Source organism: Manacus vitellinus, unplaced genomic scaffold (assembly GCF_001715985.3).
Source record: "Manacus vitellinus isolate BGI_N305 unplaced genomic scaffold, ASM171598v3 scaffold_15_pilon, whole genome shotgun sequence".
Classification (NCBI taxonomy): domain Eukaryota; kingdom Metazoa; phylum Chordata; class Aves; order Passeriformes; family Pipridae; genus Manacus; species Manacus vitellinus.
The window spans coordinates 6,342,768-6,363,011 of record NW_021939122.1 but is presented as its reverse complement, the minus strand read 5'-3'; the positions used below and the strand labels follow the sequence as shown (position 1 = coordinate 6,363,011).

Sequence of the window (20,244 nt, the reverse complement as noted above, 5' to 3'; positions counted from 1 at the left end):
GTGACTTTTTAAAAATATGTAAAGATTTTACGAAGGAAAAATGTGAAAGGAAATATTTCATATTGTAAATTTGTCACTTACCAGTATAATGGTTTTAAAAATAAAGATAATATGATAGACTGGCTGTAAACTTCCTGTACATTATGCAAAATTTACAAGACATTGAAATAATACCTCTTTGAGTAAAGACAAAGGTTTCTTTGATTGGGTGTATATCAATTTTTCAAAAACAAGTCCCTGTATAAGAAAGGGGAACCTTGAGAATGTCATTGAGCATCACTATAGTATTATTTTTGAAACTGTTTTGCAGAAGTATTTTCTTACAAGCATTATGGTTGCACTCCTGTATGGCAAACATCTGGATGAAAACTCTTTTCTGGACTGTCCTGAATGATATTCAAGAAAATACAATGCTAAATTCCTGATATCTATGAAAGGAAACAAGTATTTTACAACAGGCTTCAACAGAGCCAGAATTTTGCTCTGGACCTCTCAACAGGTTAGAAGGATACGGGTAGGGAGCAGGAGTATGGATCCATTATGACAGAACATACAGGCAACCAGACAGAAGATTCATATTTGTTCATAGAGGATCAGTAGCAGAAGGGGAAAAAACGTTTTGCAGAACAATATAAAGAGAGAAGACTATAGAAGGAAGTTTGGCTACCTGCAGGGGCAAAGGTCTTTGCAGCAAGGACTCTCAGATGTGGCCCTGCTGAGGCCAAAGAATGACATAAACTTGACAGAATTTTGGGTGATAGGTTTGACAATAAAGGTGCATTTTCTCACAGTGGCCAGTGAGAAAATCTGAAAACTGATAAGTGTCTTCTTTGCAAAATAATGGGAATCACCAACCTCAGAACTTGAATCGTTTTTCCAAAATAATCATGACATTTTATATATGAGAAGAATGTGATGAGCAGGTTTATTTAGTAATAGAAACTCCAAAATTAAGTTAATGAACAATTTGGAGCATGAAAATCCTCCTCTGCCTACACATAATTGTTAATCTCCTCAGTTTCAGTGTTCATGTAGCAGTAGTCTTGCATTTGGACTGCTGCTTTAAAATAAGCAGTTGTTGAGTGTTTAATAAATGTTTGGATTTTAAAAGTGCCAGTAAAATCTGAATTATGTCAAAATACTGCAAGCTTTTTCAGTCCCATGCTCTGATATACAAGTATGTTTATGAAATCATATTAAAATGTTTGGATTCAGCAGTCATGACATTACATTAAAATGTAGTTTTGTAATTTTTTAATATTTTCATTAAGTTCTTATCAATTACCACACTCTTGGCAGTGAACAAAGTTTAAGTATATTGATGTTTATAAACTGCAAAGCAAACAATTCAGGCCGAAATCTTTGGAGTCAAGGCAATGGATCTGAATGTCTGACCCAAATTTTGATGTATGAAAATCAAAATGTCAAAAATTAGATTCTATAGCATAAAACAACAGGCCAAAAGATAGAAGGAGCAGTCATTTTTGTCCACAAAACAGCCATAGTAAAGAATACTGATTTATTTTTGCAGCAAAATGGATTAGCATAATACAAATAGTAAGTCAGCGGAGTGGGACTGTAGTGAACAGGCACAAGGTGGTAACTGCTTAAACCACAATAGTTGTTTTTCAAGTAAATATCTGATTATGCCTACAGTCATTTTTAGACAAACTAAAAATAGAATCAAGATATTCTAGGCATGTGCCCTTGCAGACCTGCTTCACTGCTCTGCAGACTGAAGAGAAAAGACCTGTCACATCAGAAGAGATGCTGGAGCTGAGTAAGGCAGCCCCATCTGCTCCCTGAATAACAACCTGTGCTCCAGTGACACCCTTGGTGAGCAGCTCACCTCTCTACTTCTCAGGCTGAGCCACCTCTGCATATATGCAGCCACTGTAATTCTATCATTATTTATTTTAGTCATTTATACATATTATCATTATATAGCCATCGGAGTGCCTTGCAGCACTGAAAACCACCTTCTGGAAATTAAGCCAATTAATTGGTTCTCTCACCTCACTAATTACTTCATTAAGAAGACATCAATAGGAGTTGTGGGTACTCGGGGGCCAGTTTTTCCAAGCTGAGGCTTGAAATGTCACAGCCAGGATCAACATTCATGAATGTTTTCACCTTATGAAAACAGGTGAAAACAAGATACTGTTTGTTAAGGGAGATAGATATACATGGAAAGAAAATCCAGACTGTGAAACGTTTTACAAAATTACAGAAGTAATGCAAATGTTTATGTGAAAGAAGTTTGGTAATAATATCTTTTCTGAAACATTTTCGTTTATCATTGGTTGTGGCAAAGAAGCTGCATTTCACATAAGAAAGTGAAATGGAAATTTGCTAGAAAATAATTACAACCAAACCGCAAACTAATATACATATTACAGCCTAAAAAGATGTACAAAGAAAAATCACACATACTAATTCTTGATAAATACAGCTGATGTAAAAATGTTTCATTTTAATAATGAAAAAATTAAAAATAATCTAATAAAAGAAACATTGTAACAATTATATTTTTTTATTTAATTATATCTTGAAAAACAGCATGAAATCAACTCCAAGTAACCAGCTAGAGGGACCTGTATTCCCTCTTTGAATGGAACTAGAAACAGTCAGTAGTTGCAAAATGTTGTTACACACTTGAATTCTGACTATTAGCAAATAATGATGAACTGGGATAAATTTATTTTTTTTTTTAGCAGTAACCAAAATGAATGGAGCACGTCCTGGCTTGAGCACATGTTACAGAAGGCAAGCAGCCACCGTGGGGCACCATGCGACAGGTTATAGATGTGAAGGTGAGAGTGGGGCCGTGTTCCTGGCTAAGGGATACTGAAGCTCAGACATGGCTGAATATCTAGTCAAGAAACTGTGTTCTCTCAAATATCATTAATACTATTAACCTCTTCTTTGCTGTCCCTGGCAAGTTCTTTCTGAGCTGCCATAATTCGATGTGCAGCCAATTTATATTAATTGGTACGCTGATTAACTAGGCAGCCAAGTCTACAATCATTAGACATACTCAGCCAGCTGGAAATGGTTTGTGGAGGGAAGTGTAGTTTAACTATTTACAAAACAGTGTTTATGGTATCACATACCTCATATTTCTATACAGTGATATTAGCACATCATAGGGTGTTTATTTATTCTATTATTCAGTGGAAACTTTTCACAGGTAAATTCAAGAAAAGTTCTTGGGGTTTAGCATTGACTGAGGATAACATTAGACAGAGGGTTCACTGGGTTGGATTGTGACAATATGTTCTACTTCAGTCACAAAGAAGTTGTTGTGGTTTCTTTAGTGGGCAAAGACTGACTGTAATTGTGTGCAGCTTTCCAGCTGTGGGTTTTAGTTCAGGAATCTGCCAAACATAATTTATATCTGTACCCCATGCCTGTCTTTCTAAATTACATACTGATATTCCTTCCTGCACCCTTATCAATGAAGACTTAGTTTTTGCCTTTCTAAGAATAATTCCAGTGCAAAAGGCATTTCCAGGATTCAGAACAAGGCCATAAAGGACTTTTACATCATCTTCTTCTCCCTTGTCATTAGAAGGTGATTATAGTTGGGAAAGCTCCTGTACCATCCTCTGTTCATAGCTTCTGCTACATGAGACCATCCAAAGTTAACAAAAACTTAGTGACCTTATAAAGAACAACACTACTGATGACTCTGGCACTGAACTTGGGGGATACTGAAGGCTAACTTTCAGTCACAATCTCTCCAACCAGCATTCTGTGTTCTTCATTCCCAAACTTGTCCTTCTGGTTAAAAAAATTACTTCCCAGGAACGTACCAATTCTTCTCACAGTTTTTTAGTTTCAACTGCAAACACCTCTCCTATAGCAAATAATGTGTCATACAGTATCTCTGAAAAGAGCTAGAAAATTAAATTGGCCAACACCAATTATCTTACATCCTGTCTAAATGCTAGTTCAATCTAGAATTCCATATAATGATTCCAATACAAAACCTGCTGACTTCTGAAAGTAGTTTTGAAAAACAACCAAATGTGGGGACAGTGAGCTAAATGGCAGGTAGAGGAATACAGATAACTTAGTTTTATCTCTTTTGCCTTGGTTCATCTTACCGGTTCATGATTTTACCAAAGCATTTTGAAGATAATTAATAGTGTGTTTTATGTCCACACTGTGCAATACAGTACTTAGCATTCAGTGAACCAGGCAGAATAAGGAGGATACCTTCAACAGCAAATGATTCCCCTTGGGTGAAACTGTACTTCTTTGTGCTAGTTTGGTGCCTGCAAACATCTCTGCCTTATGGAATAGTACCCTGTAACCACTTATGTACACTCATTCTAGGATTTTGAAATAAAGATATATTTTGATCACTTCATCTACTGTAGAAAAAATTATTTTCACTCTGTAAGAAAATGTTAATTTAATATACACAAGTATACATGAATGTACACAGGTTTCGTTGTTTTGACAAAGAGCATAACAAATATAAAATTTCTATTCCAAGAGAGAAAGGAGATGATTTTTTTTTTTCCCTTATAATCAGCATCCATGTAACTGCTGGTCATGAAACTATACATTGAGTGTATACACGGAATTCCATCACGATATTCCAGAAACCTTTAAAGAAGTTTTAATCTTTCTTTCCTCAGATTAATGGCCTGAACTTACTGTTCTTATTTTGAGAGTGGCTGCATTACAATCTGAGAACATTTGGCATTAAATAGTAATCATTTCACACCCTCTCTTCTTGTATCCTAGATAAATGCATTAGAGTATGTTTCATAGGAATACTGGCTTCTCATTGAATTACTTCTGGGATCAGCAGAGCTGTAAATCAGGTATCACAAACATGAGCTGCTTGTCCAGTAATGCTTTTTGCCTTACATCACATTTCAAAAGCGGTGTAAGAAGCAAAAGCAAATAAAAGAGATTGTATTGAAAGTAGTATTTTAATTTGGTCTCATCCATTCATAGAACTTGCTAAAGATATAGGAACTTTCAGCCAGATTTTGCCAGCTGTTGTTCTTAAGGAAAAGCGGATACTGTCACGAGTGACAATAAATGTTGTGCTGCCTTCCTGCCTTCTTCAAACACAAACTTAGAAACAAACCCCAAAATACCTCCACTCTCAGTTTAGAGGTGTTTTTAATTATCTTATGGATTATTTCTAAAGGGAAACAGGCTATTCAGATACTGGCCTCTTCTTCTTTTTTTTTTAATTCCCATGAAGATACTGCTGTGAAACACCCTTGGAAGCAAAGACCAGAACAAGAGCATAGACTCACATCCCTATGTTACTTTGCTAAGCTAAATATAGTGGACAAATTCCAATCTGCTTAGAAACCATGATGGAAATAAAACTTTAATTTGTATATCTACTGGGCATAAGGATGATGTGTGGAAGTTCACTATCAGAAAAAGTGGTTAAGTCCTATTATATGTCTTGAGTAGATTTAAAACAAAAAGGGAGATTCCCCAATTTTTCTGAAGGCTTAAGTGATCTCTATTTAGCTCTGACAGCTCAAGAAGTTTATGATCCACCACATGGGACTCTGAACTAAAACCAGTTAAACCTTAACAGAAGCACTATAGATCTCCATTTAACAAAAACCCCAGGCCTGAGCTGTGGTTGTAGTTTTGACAGCTTGCTTGTACCACCATCAGCTGAGAAGTAAATAGCAATCTTCACCTTTATGTAAACTTTAAGAGCTTCCCACACTTCAGCTTCTGTGGGATAAAAAGGCATTAATGTCAGAGAATAATTGGATTCTAACCATTGCCAGTTCTCACAAGGCTGGAAGGAACATAAGGGGGATCCTAAGCCTCCATCCAGCAGTTCCCTCACTGGGATAAATAGTCTTTCATCTTGTTAACCTTCTTTCATAGTGATCTAGTTACATAAACTGCTGCAATTCCATACATGTAATCTGTACACCCTATGGATTCAATAGGTGAACAGAATTAATTCATCTGAAGCTCTCATACTGTCTACTTTGAGTTTAGGAGTCTGAAATACTACTGGTTTAAGCCCATAGGTCGTGAATAATTTTCTAAAATGTCTGTTTTCAATGATTATTTAGAATAAAGAAGGAACCATGAACGAGAATTTGATCTCATAAATCTGGAACTGTTGCTGACACCAAAACAACTACCACAGGTTTGCATTTGCATGTTTTCATGAGAAGAATGATCAAGTCTTTTCTTAAAGCAATAAAGCATAAATTATGTAGGAGCTCTGATTAGTTAATCAGAACAACATTTCTACCTTATTTAACAGGAGCATGTTCACACAACATATTATTCCTAGCAAAATGATTCAACACACCCCTGTTAACCCCACAAACAGCATTATACACACATCTACTTAAATCTAATCTGGTAGCTACAAATGCACCACTATAAATAACTTCCTATCTCCTCCCCACTCATTACCTGGGGAAGGAGCAGCTACAAACTTCTGTGTTGCTTTTCTCCTGCTAGTATGACTGTATCAGACCATCAGGCAGAATACTTCCTGAGGTGCATCAGTGCTCAGTTTCTTCTTATCATTAACAGCCTTTTTGCTGATCTGTTCGTATTTGGATCCATGAATTCAAAAATTGAAGAGCATTGTCAGTCCCAGTGGTCACAGGAAAAGGGTCAACAAATAATTTTTATTGCACAGTTGGTAAGGTTTATCAGTAGATGTTGGTTTGCCAATTCCAAAATGTTCTGTCTGGGACATCATAGATGTGAGACTTTTCTATCTAGTTTTAATCCTGCCTGCAGTTCTGTCAGACTGCCCATCAGATCAGATTTATGACTTGTGGAGCAAGAGCATATTTAGAAAAGAAATACTTTTATTTTTGTGCTATAAAGTAAAGGGATCGGAGAGGGGATACCAAAGGATGGGTGATGTGCCCAGTGTGAGGATTCAGCAAAATGGATATTTTATGTAACATTTTGGATAAGGCAATATTGAATTTCTCAGTGTCAAAAGAGAGTGATTTACAGCACTTGAGATGATGAAAGCCTGAATACATTTTCTTTAAAGATTAATAAAGAAGACCATAGCTTGTATATTTTCTTTAAAAGTACATGTCAAGATCCAGATACAGTGGAAGGGTTGAACAAACTGAATGTGAAACTCAGGACGTGGGCTGGGGATAACAGTGGCAGCATTCACAGCGACTAAGAAAGGAAAAAGGAGTGAAAAATATGGAAATAGGGGACTTTTGGTTTTTTTATTTTTCTGTGGCCACATTGAACTTAAATGAACTGTTCACCTATTGCATGAAGTTAGGCAATGAGAGACAATCCAAGGTTTTCATTTTGACATGAAGAGAGAAATATACACTAGAGATGTCTGTGAGGTATTGCCATAAAGACTGTAGCTGAAAATGCATTTGCAAATGTCATTGCTCAGGAACAAAATATATAGAGAAAGAGTAAATAAATGCAGTTTTGTGGACTTCTTATAAAAATAATACAAAAATAGAATACAAGAGAAACAGAGCTGGAAAAATGGAGGAACAATTAATGTGAAGAGCTTATTGAATAATTCCAATAGAACTTTCTTCTGTTTTGCTAAGCTTTTTTTACCTTCACTTTCTTATGCTCAGCTCACAGTTGCCCTGCAGCATCCCTTTGCCTTGATCTGAGCACAGCTGCACCCTGCCATAACTAACTAAAACTTTTCAGACTAGGCTATAATAAGAAAACACCAAATTCCCTTCTTTCAGGTTGTTTTTTTTCATGCCAGATAGACCCATCAAAATCTTATCTGCATTGTTGATTGAATCTGAAGGATTTTGCTGCTCATAAAAGACACACTCACACCCTTAGACCATCAGTCTCTGCTGTGCTGTACAGTTGCTCCCTGGATTGGCAGGGGCTGAAAGGGACATCAGTCTGTGGGGTTTTAGATCTAATGCTCCCGTGTGCGTCAGGTAATCCAATTGAGTTCTTGTAAGTCGACGGACCCAGAGATTTATACTGAGCCACTTCCTAAAAGCTGACTCTCATTACCTGGCGGGTGAACTGCCAGAGGGGGGGAAAAAAAAAAAAAAGGAAAGGAAAAAAAAAAGGAAGGAGTGTAAACAGCCTTAGTAGACATGACGTTGCCCTCAGCTTCAAACCAGGAGCTGCTAGGCTTGGCTTGCAAGCAAGAAAAGGAACCTCACTGTTTACTTGCTTAACCACTTGCCGGACCACACAGTGCTTGGTTACGAGATACAAACAAAGCAGTAGAAAGAGAGAAAGGAAGAAAAAGGGAAAAAAAGAGAGAAGACGGAAGGAAAGAAAGAGAAAGAGAGAAAAAAAAACCCAAGAAAAAAAGTCCAATCAGGTCCTGAATATGTTTAATGTTATATTTACAACTATTATGGTCTAAACAATCATTATTGGGCAAAAATATAGAAGATTTCAGACTATTCTGGATGCGGCATCTGTCCAACTGGTACAGGTAGGTTCTTACGTATTTCTCTTAATCTCATTATCAATTAAATAAGTATTAAATCACTCATCTTCCTGGCTTTGCACAGCAGTATCTAATAATTACCCTGGGGGGGGGGGTTACATTAAATCTCATTTCATATGACAGAATTGCACTGACTAAAAATCAGAGTACCTCAGCATATTTTTATTTTCTCTTGAAGGCAAAGGAATAGAAGGTGCTAAATTGCTACTGCTCTTACAGCAGGGATAAATCTTCATTTGCATAGCACAGTTCACATGGTTCTGGAAAACACATTTAAGTATATTATTTATTCATGGATTTGTACTAAGTACTATTACTTAGGAAACAGCACTGAACTCCAAACAGCAGAAAGATTACCAGTGATTATAACCTGTGACTAAAGACTCTCAGTTAAGAAACTGGTTTCCTAATTTCTTCTCTACAGCTCTCTAATGTGTTTTTAGGCAAGTCCCTACATTACAGTTTGCAGTTTCTAAAATAAAAGCAGCCTGATTTTATGGAAGTTTTGGCATATGCTTCATAAACATTACTGATTTAGAGATTTTTAGATTGAGATTCCAGAAGAGTACAAATAATGATAATTTACTATTTACATCTATTGTGTATCGCTAATGATTGGAAACCACATCATCCTCAATGATGTGGTGAAAGAAGACCCTGAGTCTTTGTCAGCCAATAGAACCAGTCAGCATCAAAATCAGGATCAGAAGCTTTGAATATCTCTCTTCTGCAAGCAAAGGTATAACTGTGGCACTTTTAGAATTCAAGATAATAAAGCTAATAAGCTTTAACTTATTAGCAATAAGCAAACCACAGCAACATTGACTACAATAAGATTAGCTGCTTGAGGAGCTATGGACAGACTTTGAGAGGAGTGGACAGTATAAGCTAAAATCTTAGCTCTTCATCTTTCATTTAGGACTTCCTTTTTCTTTGGTACATGAAGAAGAAAGTGTAAAAGTCTGTTCAGGTTCTTTTACCTGTGTTGTGGTGCTGCCTGTTAACCTCAGCATCAGCATATCATTTGGCCCTTCATTCCCTGTTCCTCTGTCTGGAAGGAGGCTGCCTCATTGCAGAGAATTACATAATGCCTTAAAAAGGACATAAATCAATAAACATAAAAGAGAAATACTACTGTGGTGCTTGGGTTCTATTATTTCTGGCATGGCAGCAGCAGACAGCATGGCTTTGAAGCTTCAATCTTTGAAGTGCTAGTATGTGGATTATGTATTAGATGTGTTAGATTCAGTTCTAGGTCACCAGTCTGGTCTACTGTCATGTAGAATGAGCTTTTATGAAAGGTGCATGAAAAAAAGAAAAAAAAGGAAGAATGGCTGTGGCTCTCTGTCATAGAGAGATACTCTAGGAGGTCCTTGGTATTTGGCATCAGCCAAAGGGCAGAGGAGAAAGGGCATATAAAGTTAGCAAGAACAAGCAGAGCACCACTTTCGATTGCAGTTATCCTGTGTCATGTTTTTATGCATTTCTACTGAAAGAATATCTATTTGCAAACTGGCTGCAGACAGTGGAATATTCTCCTCTGAAATTCACAGGTGGGTTCCCTTTGAGGTAGAGAGGAAATAAGAATTTGGCCCTGTAAGTCTGATTCTGTAGGGTGCCAGGGTTTTCTACGTTTTCTTTTGGAATCAATAATGTTTTGTGTCTTTGAGGAACAATATCTTGTGATGAAGATCTTGTAATGAAGTCACATCTTTTAGCACTCAGCTCATGAAAGTCACTACAGAGAGGCACATAACCACACTATTCAGGAACCAGATTTCAACTCTCTCTTTCAAAGATTAGACTTTTTTTAGAGACTGGCCCAACCCATGTTAAGTTTATGATTTCGTAGCAAAGAAATGTGTCTCTCTGCAGCAATGAAATTTTATCCCCCTTGAGTGCTGAATATTTTACAATAGTCTGATTAAGTCTCCTATTGATTAAAGTATATGTTCTTAGGAAGAAAATAAAATAAAGAAATTTACATTAGAGAGTGAAAAAATACTGTGTAGTGAAGGCCGTATCATTCCAGCTATGATTTCTGGGATGTAATCTTTCTAAGGAAAGTCATTCTTTAGCAACAAGGCAACTCCCTTATTGACTCGTCAGTGTTTACATATTTGGTTCCGCCTGTCTACTTTACTCAAACAGAAGTTTTTAACAGCATTTTAAGAGTTTATTCCAATTATAAACCCATATTTCAGAGAGGTAAATTTCATACTTAATGCGATTCATCTCTCTGGTATGAGGAATAAGGTATATTCTCTCCACAATTATAACAAATGTACAGTAAATTGGAGTATAAAATTTGTATATGGAATATATATGAATAAATCACATTATGACTTAAATTAATTTTAAACCTGAACTTTTAAAAAATGTGCTCTCTTCAGTCTCTTGCAACTTTCCATATAGCTAAAATTTATTGGTATTTTATGGGCAAGCAGCACTGGAATACAGTAGTTTGTACTTAAGCAAAGTAACATATCCAGCTTTTTATCCAGTTACTACGCTTATGTATCCAGATAAAAACCATGTTATCATGAATGATAGCATGTATTAAGAACCATTTAAATATATCAAAGGTTACTGTATTGGGCCCAACATTCATTATATACAGAAGAAGCTCGGAGTTTGATGTAACATTTAAGAAAGTCTAAAGTACATGGTGAGGGCACCTACTCTCCCTAAATTCTTTCCCTTTACATTTCTCTAACATAGGCATACATTTATGATTAAGATACTATATTACATTTATTTTCAATACAGTTTTTTTCTCTATTTTCCCATAGATTATCAGTAACAGTCATTAGTTTGGTGATAGCAACAATATTCACTCAATTCAATTTGAACATTTTAATATATTTTGAGAATTTACTGGGGTTTTCAATTTTAAATGCTATAGATGAATAGTGCCTATAACCCAAATATATTTAGTTGTCATTTCTTAGTAAATACTTTCTACACTGTACTTTTTATAACCTTAATTTTTCTTATGGAAGAGTACTGTTCTTCAGAAACAGAACACAACTTGAAATCTTAAATAGAACAATCATCAACACAATATATACAGTCAGACCCTATTCAAAGCTCACAGTTACAGACTGATGTGATCATCTTCTTTCCTCTGTAGCCACTTGCACATTACAGTTTTGAACCTTGTTATGAATCAGATGCAAACCAAAAGAAATTTAGGGTTGTCACTGACAGTTTGGCCACAACTTTCACTGATTCTTCAGTATCTCCTAGATACCTAGTCATAGATATTTTGGAGACCAACATCTTGAATAATCGCTATGCAGTATTCTAATTTACAGGGTTTGTTTATTGTTTTTGTTTGTTTATTTGTTTTTAAGAAGCAAAAAATTCAACCTTGAGCAACAGAAGATTGTGATTCTCATGTGAAAATTGTTCATTTAAGAGTATTTTAGTGTAGACACTCAGGAGTGGGGCAAATTGTTTCACTGATCCCAAACTGTCTGTAGAGACCTAAAATCAGATTAATACACAAGTAATATGGAAGAATCTTGTGCCTCTATAAAAAGCAAGCCATATTTTCCCATTTCAATTGAGAAATTATTATGTACATCAAATATTTAATCTTTATGCACACTAGGATAATTTTAAATTTCAAAACTGTCTCTACATTCATTTTTATAACTATATAATTTTTAAGAGTATAAGCAAATCTGTTAAATATCTTTCTGGAAATACCTCCTACTGAATGCAGAAAGATGATTCTGGCCCTGGTTCAGGTTCATGCCAAATGCTGTTCCTGCCACCACGACTCAGAGATGTCAAAGGCAGTAAGATTGATGCTCGGTGCATCATTCCTTCTCCCTTTGTGACTACAGAAATGGTTCTTCCTTTGTTGTGTCACATCAATGTACTGCTAGGCTCAGGACAGACTGTTGATAAATTTTGTAAATTTACTTCAGAATTATCACTGATGATTTTGAAACTATAGCTCAATCTAAATGTTAATGCTGGTCCTGTTTTTAATCCTGCTAATTTTGTATTCCAAATTTGATTTATTATGCAGCCAGTCCTGAGATGCACTGCAAGAACTTCTCTTAGGGTATTTGGAATACTTGGTATTAAAAAAGAATTTGTGTTGCCTTTAGTGAGAGAATATTTGTGTTTTAATTTACTTCTAGTTATCCATGAATTTTCAGTCCCTTTTGATGAAGTTTCTGAACTTTTGTGTCATAAAGATGTAAAGATACACATTCATCACTGGGCTACTGTCAAACATAAGGCACTTCAAAGCAATGTGTTACTGTAAGTTATTAATCTTTGAGGGGTGGAACCACAGAGGAAAACCAAGAGATAGGATATCCAGACTGATTTTATCTCAGTCAAAGTCTTCACCTGGGTACGATCAGAAATTGCATTATTGATATGTTAATTAACCCATTGTCCAGCACCTCAGGTCAAGTAAAAGAATGATGACTAAAAATGCATTTTCCTAGTTACTTTTCTCTCTAAAAGATATTTCAGAATTAGCAAATCTGTTTTGCTAATCTGTCTTTCTGGACCCCTTTTCAGCCCTTAAAATCAGTCTATTAGCCCTCCAATACTCTAGAAAAATATCACTTCAGGTTCCCATATTTCCTGGAGTTTGATCAGAAATCTTGAAAGCAGATTGCTTGACATCTTGCAGAAGAGTGCCTGAGGTCCTCTGGCTAATTCCCTTCTTCCAGGAAGTTTTTTCCCTCCATTGCATCTTGCTGCCACGGATACAAGAAGTTTTTCCTTTGGCTATACTGAAGGAGGATTGGGTCCCCTTGGGTTTGGTCATTTATTTACAGAAGGTGCTTTTTGACTATCAGATAGCCCTGAATCCCAAAAGGGACCACTAATATAGCTAAGAAATCGGAGTACAACAGCTGAAAGGGATAGGAGGCTAAGAAAAATACTGTATCTAGAGAAAGCTGGCTAAAGACCATCTTTTTATAGACTTGTGTGTAGTTTTATCAGTGTGTCCTTCAACGCCACACTAGAAGAAACAAATCCTTGTCTCTAAAGTTGTCCTTGAAAGTGACAGATGAATATTCAGTCATTGCAGTTAAATTAATCAAAATCAGTATTAGCCAATTTCATGCATTTTCAAGTGCAGTGGGTTTACACCAGTTTCCATGGAATGTTATGAGTATAGAACTTTTTCTGGATACAGTGGTGCAAATGGAAGAAATTACACTCCAAGCCCCTTCTCACTTTCCTGTCAATACAAGCCTGCACTCCAACTCTTTTAGTGAGGTTAGTGGACGATGTTAGCAACCTCTCAGATCTGTGAGAGGACCTACTTGAGTGGCCTCTCTCTGACTCGCTCATGTCAAAATCAATTATTCACCTCTAGTAGAGGGGCTGTGATGGGCATTTATGTCCAAACCATAAATAGGCAATACACCCTTCCCAGACAGAACTTTTTAAAAAATCTACATTTGTTTACACCATCCAGCAAATTAAAAGTTGGTTACACTTCCAGCTAGGTATTTTGCAATATACAGATGGAGTAATGAAGCAGAACTGAAAGTTCAGTCAGATGAAAGACAAGACTTCTGCAAGAACACCTTCCAGGCAGTAAAAATTGAAAGGCATTTCTAATTAGACAGAAGCCTTTCCAGCTCACAGAATGCTTGGTTCCTACCAAGGTTAATCCTTTGTTGTTATTGTTGTTGTTGTGTTCATACAGAAACTTTTTTGCCAAAGTCTTAATTTCCAGTTGTTCTTCAGGGTGCCCAAATGGGGCAAATCTGTTCTCGTTTCATGTCTTTAAAAGTAGACCAGAAACAAACTTGACTCCATATTTTCAAAACCTAAGTGTGATTTCTCCTTCCTCATCATCTTGTTCCCTGATGTGTCCTATGATCTCCTTTATCTGAGTTTTTCACCATCATCCAGATAGTGGATTAAGACTTTCATGCCATGAAACTGATTCTACAGCTGAACCGACTCTGCAGTAAATTCCCTCTGAGAAGCGTGCATGAAAAGTTTAGTTAGGAATCCAGATGATCCATTCCTCTTTAGGATATTTAATGCACATGACTGTGTTTGATAAGGGAAGGTCAGTTTTCCTACAAAAGTAATAGTTTTTAGCTCTTTTGTTGTCTTTATACAGTAAACAAAATAGCAAAAGTAAAGATGAAGATTGACAAAAGTCAAGTTGCTCTTTTACTTTTTGCTAAATATGCCTGCCAAATCTAATGAAGCCAAATTGCACATGAAGTGACCCTGGCATATGAAATTACTAATGCACAATTATTATTAAGTGTCAAGTTCAGATGCAAAGCTGTAGTTCATTAACTTTTATGATAAATTAAATTTCCTTCATTGATTCTAGCTTTCAATAGATAAAAGTTTGCACAAATGATAAAATGAAACGTACCAAAATTGAATAATATAATTTAGAAAGAAATGTGATAAATAGGTGGATGTTGGTGGGAAAATGGAGGGTTATCCTCACCTCAATGTACCTTTCATATCTATGCAAGAAGAGTAGGGGAAAATCTTTTGATTTGAGAGAGTCCATATAATAAAAAACTGTGTTACAAAGATTAGAATGGAGAGGACATTTTAGGCTCATTTGGATGGCACTACCTTCTTCCATAGAAATCAGCAGAATTCACCTTTGATCTCAAAGCACAAATTGGCACTAGAAGCCCTTCGCTACTTTTTCCAGTCACAAAAACATTAACCTCTATATTCTAGGTAAACTCCAAAGTGGGTGATTACATTCTGCTGCTCTAATTTTTCCATGCAGGCTCAACCAGATCCAGCATCATTTCCTGATATGCAGTGTTACTGCAAAAGAAGTCCGTTTTTGCAAGGTTGCTGTTAACTTTTTCCTTCTTGCCTCCTAATTTGTCTGCTTTGTCTTATCACTTGTATCTTGTTTAAAGGTCAGAATTGTTTGGTTCTGGATCACAGCTTTTATTAAATTGAGGGACCATGAATATGGGCAGTGCTATAATGATAACAATGTCCTTCCATCACTTTTAGTGTTGTATAATTTACATAGCATAGCCTGGCTATAAAAGGAAATGAGATGTATTTTTTTCCCCAAGCATTCACACAGTTACATTTTTGTCAAATATCACATCATGTTGGTCTTCAAAATCAGAAGTTAAAAATACAGCCTAAAACTACAGGACATTCTGAGTGTGTTTAAAAACCAATTAGCAATTTGCTTGTAAAATAGCACATTGCTTAATTATACATTACTTTAAAGCAATAATTTATTACACTTTAAAGAGATTATGATTTCCATGGCCATACAGTCTAACACTTTTTGCAAGAAGTTTGCACATCATTGATAGCAGAATTCATTTAATTCAAATTTAGTATTGATCTGAGACATTACTTTTACTCTTAGAAAAAAGGATTCACTACAAAAGTTAAGCATCTCTGATGGGACTGCTGATTTCACTTCGGTTCTATGGAGTTGTAACACCTGCACTTTAGTTGCTTATTGACTAACTTAAGCTAGTTAGAAATATCAGCACTGAAATAAAACTGGTTAAAGCACTTTCTATCTAAAATGGGGGATGTAGTGCTCCTTCCCCCATCACAGTCTCAAATAAAACTGCACTAAGTACAATCTGGTGGATTACCTATATGGAGAACCCACAAAGATTTTAGCTCTGGGAAGGTGAATTGATTGCTTAGTCCCAGTACCATAGGGTTAAGTGAAATGCTATCACAGTAATTTATTATTAAGAGAAATGGTGATGGCTTAGACTAAGAAGATTTGTCTGTCTCTTCTAATTAAGGTTAGGTTTGTAAGAAGATTTACTGCCCTTTGAAGATGCAGAGACTAAAATTAGGACTCTGGTTGTGTTTAAAATGTCACTAGGTTGGTTTATAATCCTGTAGTGATTGCAACAAGGGATCATTCTTCCTATGTTGTGATTCCTTGTTTGGAAGCTAGTGAGCCAGGACAAGACCCCATGAAGCAAAGTCTGAGTAGTCTGTTAATCAGCAACAAGTTGGTCCTGCAGAACACTGTAATGCTCTTGCAGTGACCCCTTGAAGACTCCATAACGAATGGGAAGCTGGCAAAGCAATCAGCTGTAAGACACAGTGAATTCCATTGCAGGCAGAGAGCAAACAGTAGCAGTAAGTGGACTGTGTACAGAGAGTGAAGAAATTGTTAGGAGGGAAGATGAGTTTTCAGGCTGTAAGTGAACTCAATTTACAGTGGTGTTTATAGTCTTGTATGAGACAATAGCATCCCAGGCTATAGTGTCCTCACTTGCTGGTCTACAGACATTGTCAAAACCTCAAATAAGTGGATCACTTCTAACTTTTCTCATTATGCCCCTATTAACACAGCCTAAAAGGAACCTGTGGAGCTCTCTGTTACAGGAGAGTAACAGCAAAAGCTGTTAAAAATTTTTTTGAAATTTTAAGCTTGTACAGACCTAGAACAGTTCTGCCTAAATTAGTAATTTATAAAAATGTAAAACTGGTTAAATGGAAAGATCAGACCCGTTGATGAAGAACAAAACCTTCTTTGACAATATTTAGCATGAAAAAACATTTGAAGGAAAAGCAGCCTTGATACTTCAAGTCACAAGTCAGTTTGTAGTTGGCTGGGATTAGGAAAATACTTTTCCAGTAGGTAACACATGAAATTATGATTCACTACAGAATCCCTTTGTCTAAATGATCTGATGCTGTGTTGCAACTAAGACAAAATAGGGAGACTGTGTGGACCCACATTCTTTTTCAATACACCAGGTCTTATGTACCCATCAGACAGGACAGTGTGCTGGGAGCCACTAAAATGCTATTTGGCAGCCCAAAGGGAGAACCATCTTTTAATTTGGTTTAGTGAAATAAAGCAAGTTTATATGTATATTGGAATGGATGAACTGCAAGTATTGAGTCTCAGATATCTGAACAAGAAAATCTATCATCAGTGAATTCAGTAAGAGCTGAAGCTCTTACTGATCAATCTGCTGAGCAATGAATGAAACTCAGTTGTTCTGTTGGACTGTTTATAAATCTTTTATGTTACAGTGCATCTTTTGCTTTGCCATTCTTTTTTTCCTAGATTAACTCTGTCACATTTTTACAGAAAAGAGCATCCAATTAAGCAGCAAAATCAATCCCCTGCCATTCAAATAACTACTCACAAAGTCTGAACAGCACATATTCATGAAGGATCTCTTGAGTAAAAGCTATTTGCTCCACAGAATCTTGTGTTTGGTTTCAAATGATGAATAAAAGGGCTCAAAAAGATTACATGAAATCACTTAGTCCAGTCTCTTTTATTTACTCTTACTCAGATTAAGACAGGGATCAGCAATATCTACCTTTTCTGAACAAAAAAGCAGGATGTTTTACAATGTATTTCTTCCTGTGAGAGAAGGGTACAGTTATAATCAGTATGGCTTGTCTTGAGCAATTCAGTCTTTTTTAGTGTGTCCAAAATCTGGTATTTACTGCAGCAGGCATGAGCAGTTCCTGTGTAACATTGGCCGAGGTCCTGTGGGCAAAAGGAAGCCCTTTGGAGGAAGAAGAAATATGGGCACTTCTGTACCTGTCCACAATACAGCTTCTGGAGGATCTTCACAAAGGTGAGGTGAAAAGTATCTTTTCATAGTTCTTACCATTGGAAATTAATTATTGAGTTATTTTACTTCTGTTGCATTTGTCTGTTTGTTTTTAAGACAAAAAGCACTAACGGCAATGACAGCATGCTGCTAATAATGTTGCCTAAAGATCAGGGAGAAAAAAAACTCACCAGGCAAATTTAGTATAGGTAAGATACAGAGCAGGTCTTTAATGAAGACCTTCTGGTGCAAGGAGTACAAAGGCATGCACCTGTGTCTAGGGGTTCCACAGGTTATGGTCTGATCCAAGAAGTATCCACCCCCAGATCCTCCACAGATCTGCCTCCCAGCACACCTCCCCAGAAACTGAGTCTTTTAGTGCTGCTGTTTTTAGAGAGCTGAAGTCCAGAAGTGATGCCAAGCTGGAGACATTTTGAAGCTGAATGCCCAGTCCTCCAGTTTCTTGCAGAGCAGGGGAGGTCACCTGCCTCTGCATAGCATCATCCCAGCTGACTAAGGCATATCTGTGGCTCCACATCACTTAATTACAATTATATTGCTTTTGGAATCAGATTCTTCTCAGGGCTAGTACTGCCACGTTTGCTTCACTGTGCTTGATGTAATAAATCCTGCTAGACCTTGTGATGGTAAACACCACTTGCTAATAGCAATATTTCCAGTGTGCTTGGGCACCGATGGGTTAGGCAGGAATGCTCAGACATTGGCTGGCCAACACGACAGAAGGCCAGGTGTTCTTCATGGAGGCTGAAGTATAAGCTGACTGCCTATTTCTAAAACAGACAAGCTTCCTAGCATGTGCTACTTGTACTTGTTTACTTTAACTACAGAAAATGAGGAAGGAGCAAAAGAGAAGGCTAGCTGATGATTTTAAGACTTTTAATTTTCTAAAGAAATAAATGCCTCAATTGTTGCAAATACCAGTGGTCTGTCCCTAAGTCTTGAATCTTTGGGTCCTCTGGCTATACAAATCTTCTAGGTGTGTATGAATTCCCAGCTTAACATTTTACCTATCTTTACTATCCATTTTCCTGTTGTTAAGGTCACCATGCATAAGAACTAAGTAGACCTTTTTTTATATACAGTTCTTAAATGCTAAAATACTAAAGCATCTAGGGCACATTTCTGAGCACTTCTCCAGCAAAGATCCGAATGGTCTCTCTTCTCACATTCTAGACTGAAGAGTGGTTTAACAGCCAACTTTTTATTTTTGAATTACCTATATTTCCTGAAACACAGTGACTAAATATTGCCATAGTTAATGCAGCTTTTCCTCTTTCTGGAGTAAACATATTGATCTTAGATGTTGTTTATCATTGTTTTTTAATGAGTATTTTAATGAAATCACTTGGATGTCTTTGGTCAAATTCATTTACTGCATGTATGCAAGTTCAGTGTTTACAGCAGGCTACACATCCTCATGCTGCCATTCCTGCTTCACACCACTGGGACCAACCTCAGTGGATCTCTGCAGTGATATTTTTTTAAGAGTATTTAGACATTTGCAAGTAGAATCCAGTCCATTTCTGAGCTACCTTCAAACAGATTTTTTTCAAGGAAGAGAGAGGGCAAGATGTTTCTTAGGAAGGAGCCCAGACTCAAGGACCCACAAGGGTGTCAGCAGGGGCTGTGCCAGCCAGGGCTCTATCCCACAGTATCCAAAGAAGATGACCAGAGTAGGTCTGGGGTTGATAACTGAGAATCCAACCACCACACAAGTTTGTAGTAACAAGGCAGGTCAGAGGTCAAGCTGGGAAACTGAGTCAGGATCAGGTGTGGTGTGGACAACCAGGGTCAGACAGCCCAGCGATCAGCAGGCAAGGCCACAGTGACAAGGCAAGTCTGAGGTCAGGCTGGGAAGTCAGGCAAGGCATTTTGGGTACATCTTCAGGAAACATCAGTGATTAGTTTGGCTATACAGGTGAGATGCCAGAAATATGATTTTCTGAGTGCAGTGAATTCAATACTAAGGTCTCCCTTACCTACCTCAATATTTTTCAGACCCTGCCATCTGTGTGATTTGCCCATGGTCAGTACTACTGTCTGCTGAAGGAAATTTGTCCTTCCAAAACAATGCATCTCAGACAGAAGCTCTGCCTTTCAGTCCACCAGAACTGCTCCACAGGCAAAGTAAAAACCAGCGCTTTGGACTAACAAAGGTGAGGTATATTACAAAGTAAATCTTGACGGTACCTCTTGAAGACAAGC

General features: G+C 36.9%; 1 protein-coding gene across 1 annotated transcript in view; it reads left to right on the top strand.

Annotated features, from left to right (window-relative positions):
• The first annotated feature begins 2,789 nt into the window (after nt 1–2,789).
• Nucleotides 2,790–20,244, top strand: part of FRMPD2 (FERM and PDZ domain containing 2) — a 53,972-nt gene continuing 36,517 nt past the window's right edge. The window contains exons 1-3 of the mRNA XM_029958551.1: nt 2,790–2,813; nt 17,886–18,042; nt 20,038–20,195. Of these exons, the coding sequence (XP_029814411.1) occupies nt 2,790–2,813; nt 17,886–18,042; nt 20,038–20,195 (339 nt within the window). The remainder of the gene's footprint in view (nt 2,814–17,885; nt 18,043–20,037; nt 20,196–20,244) is intronic.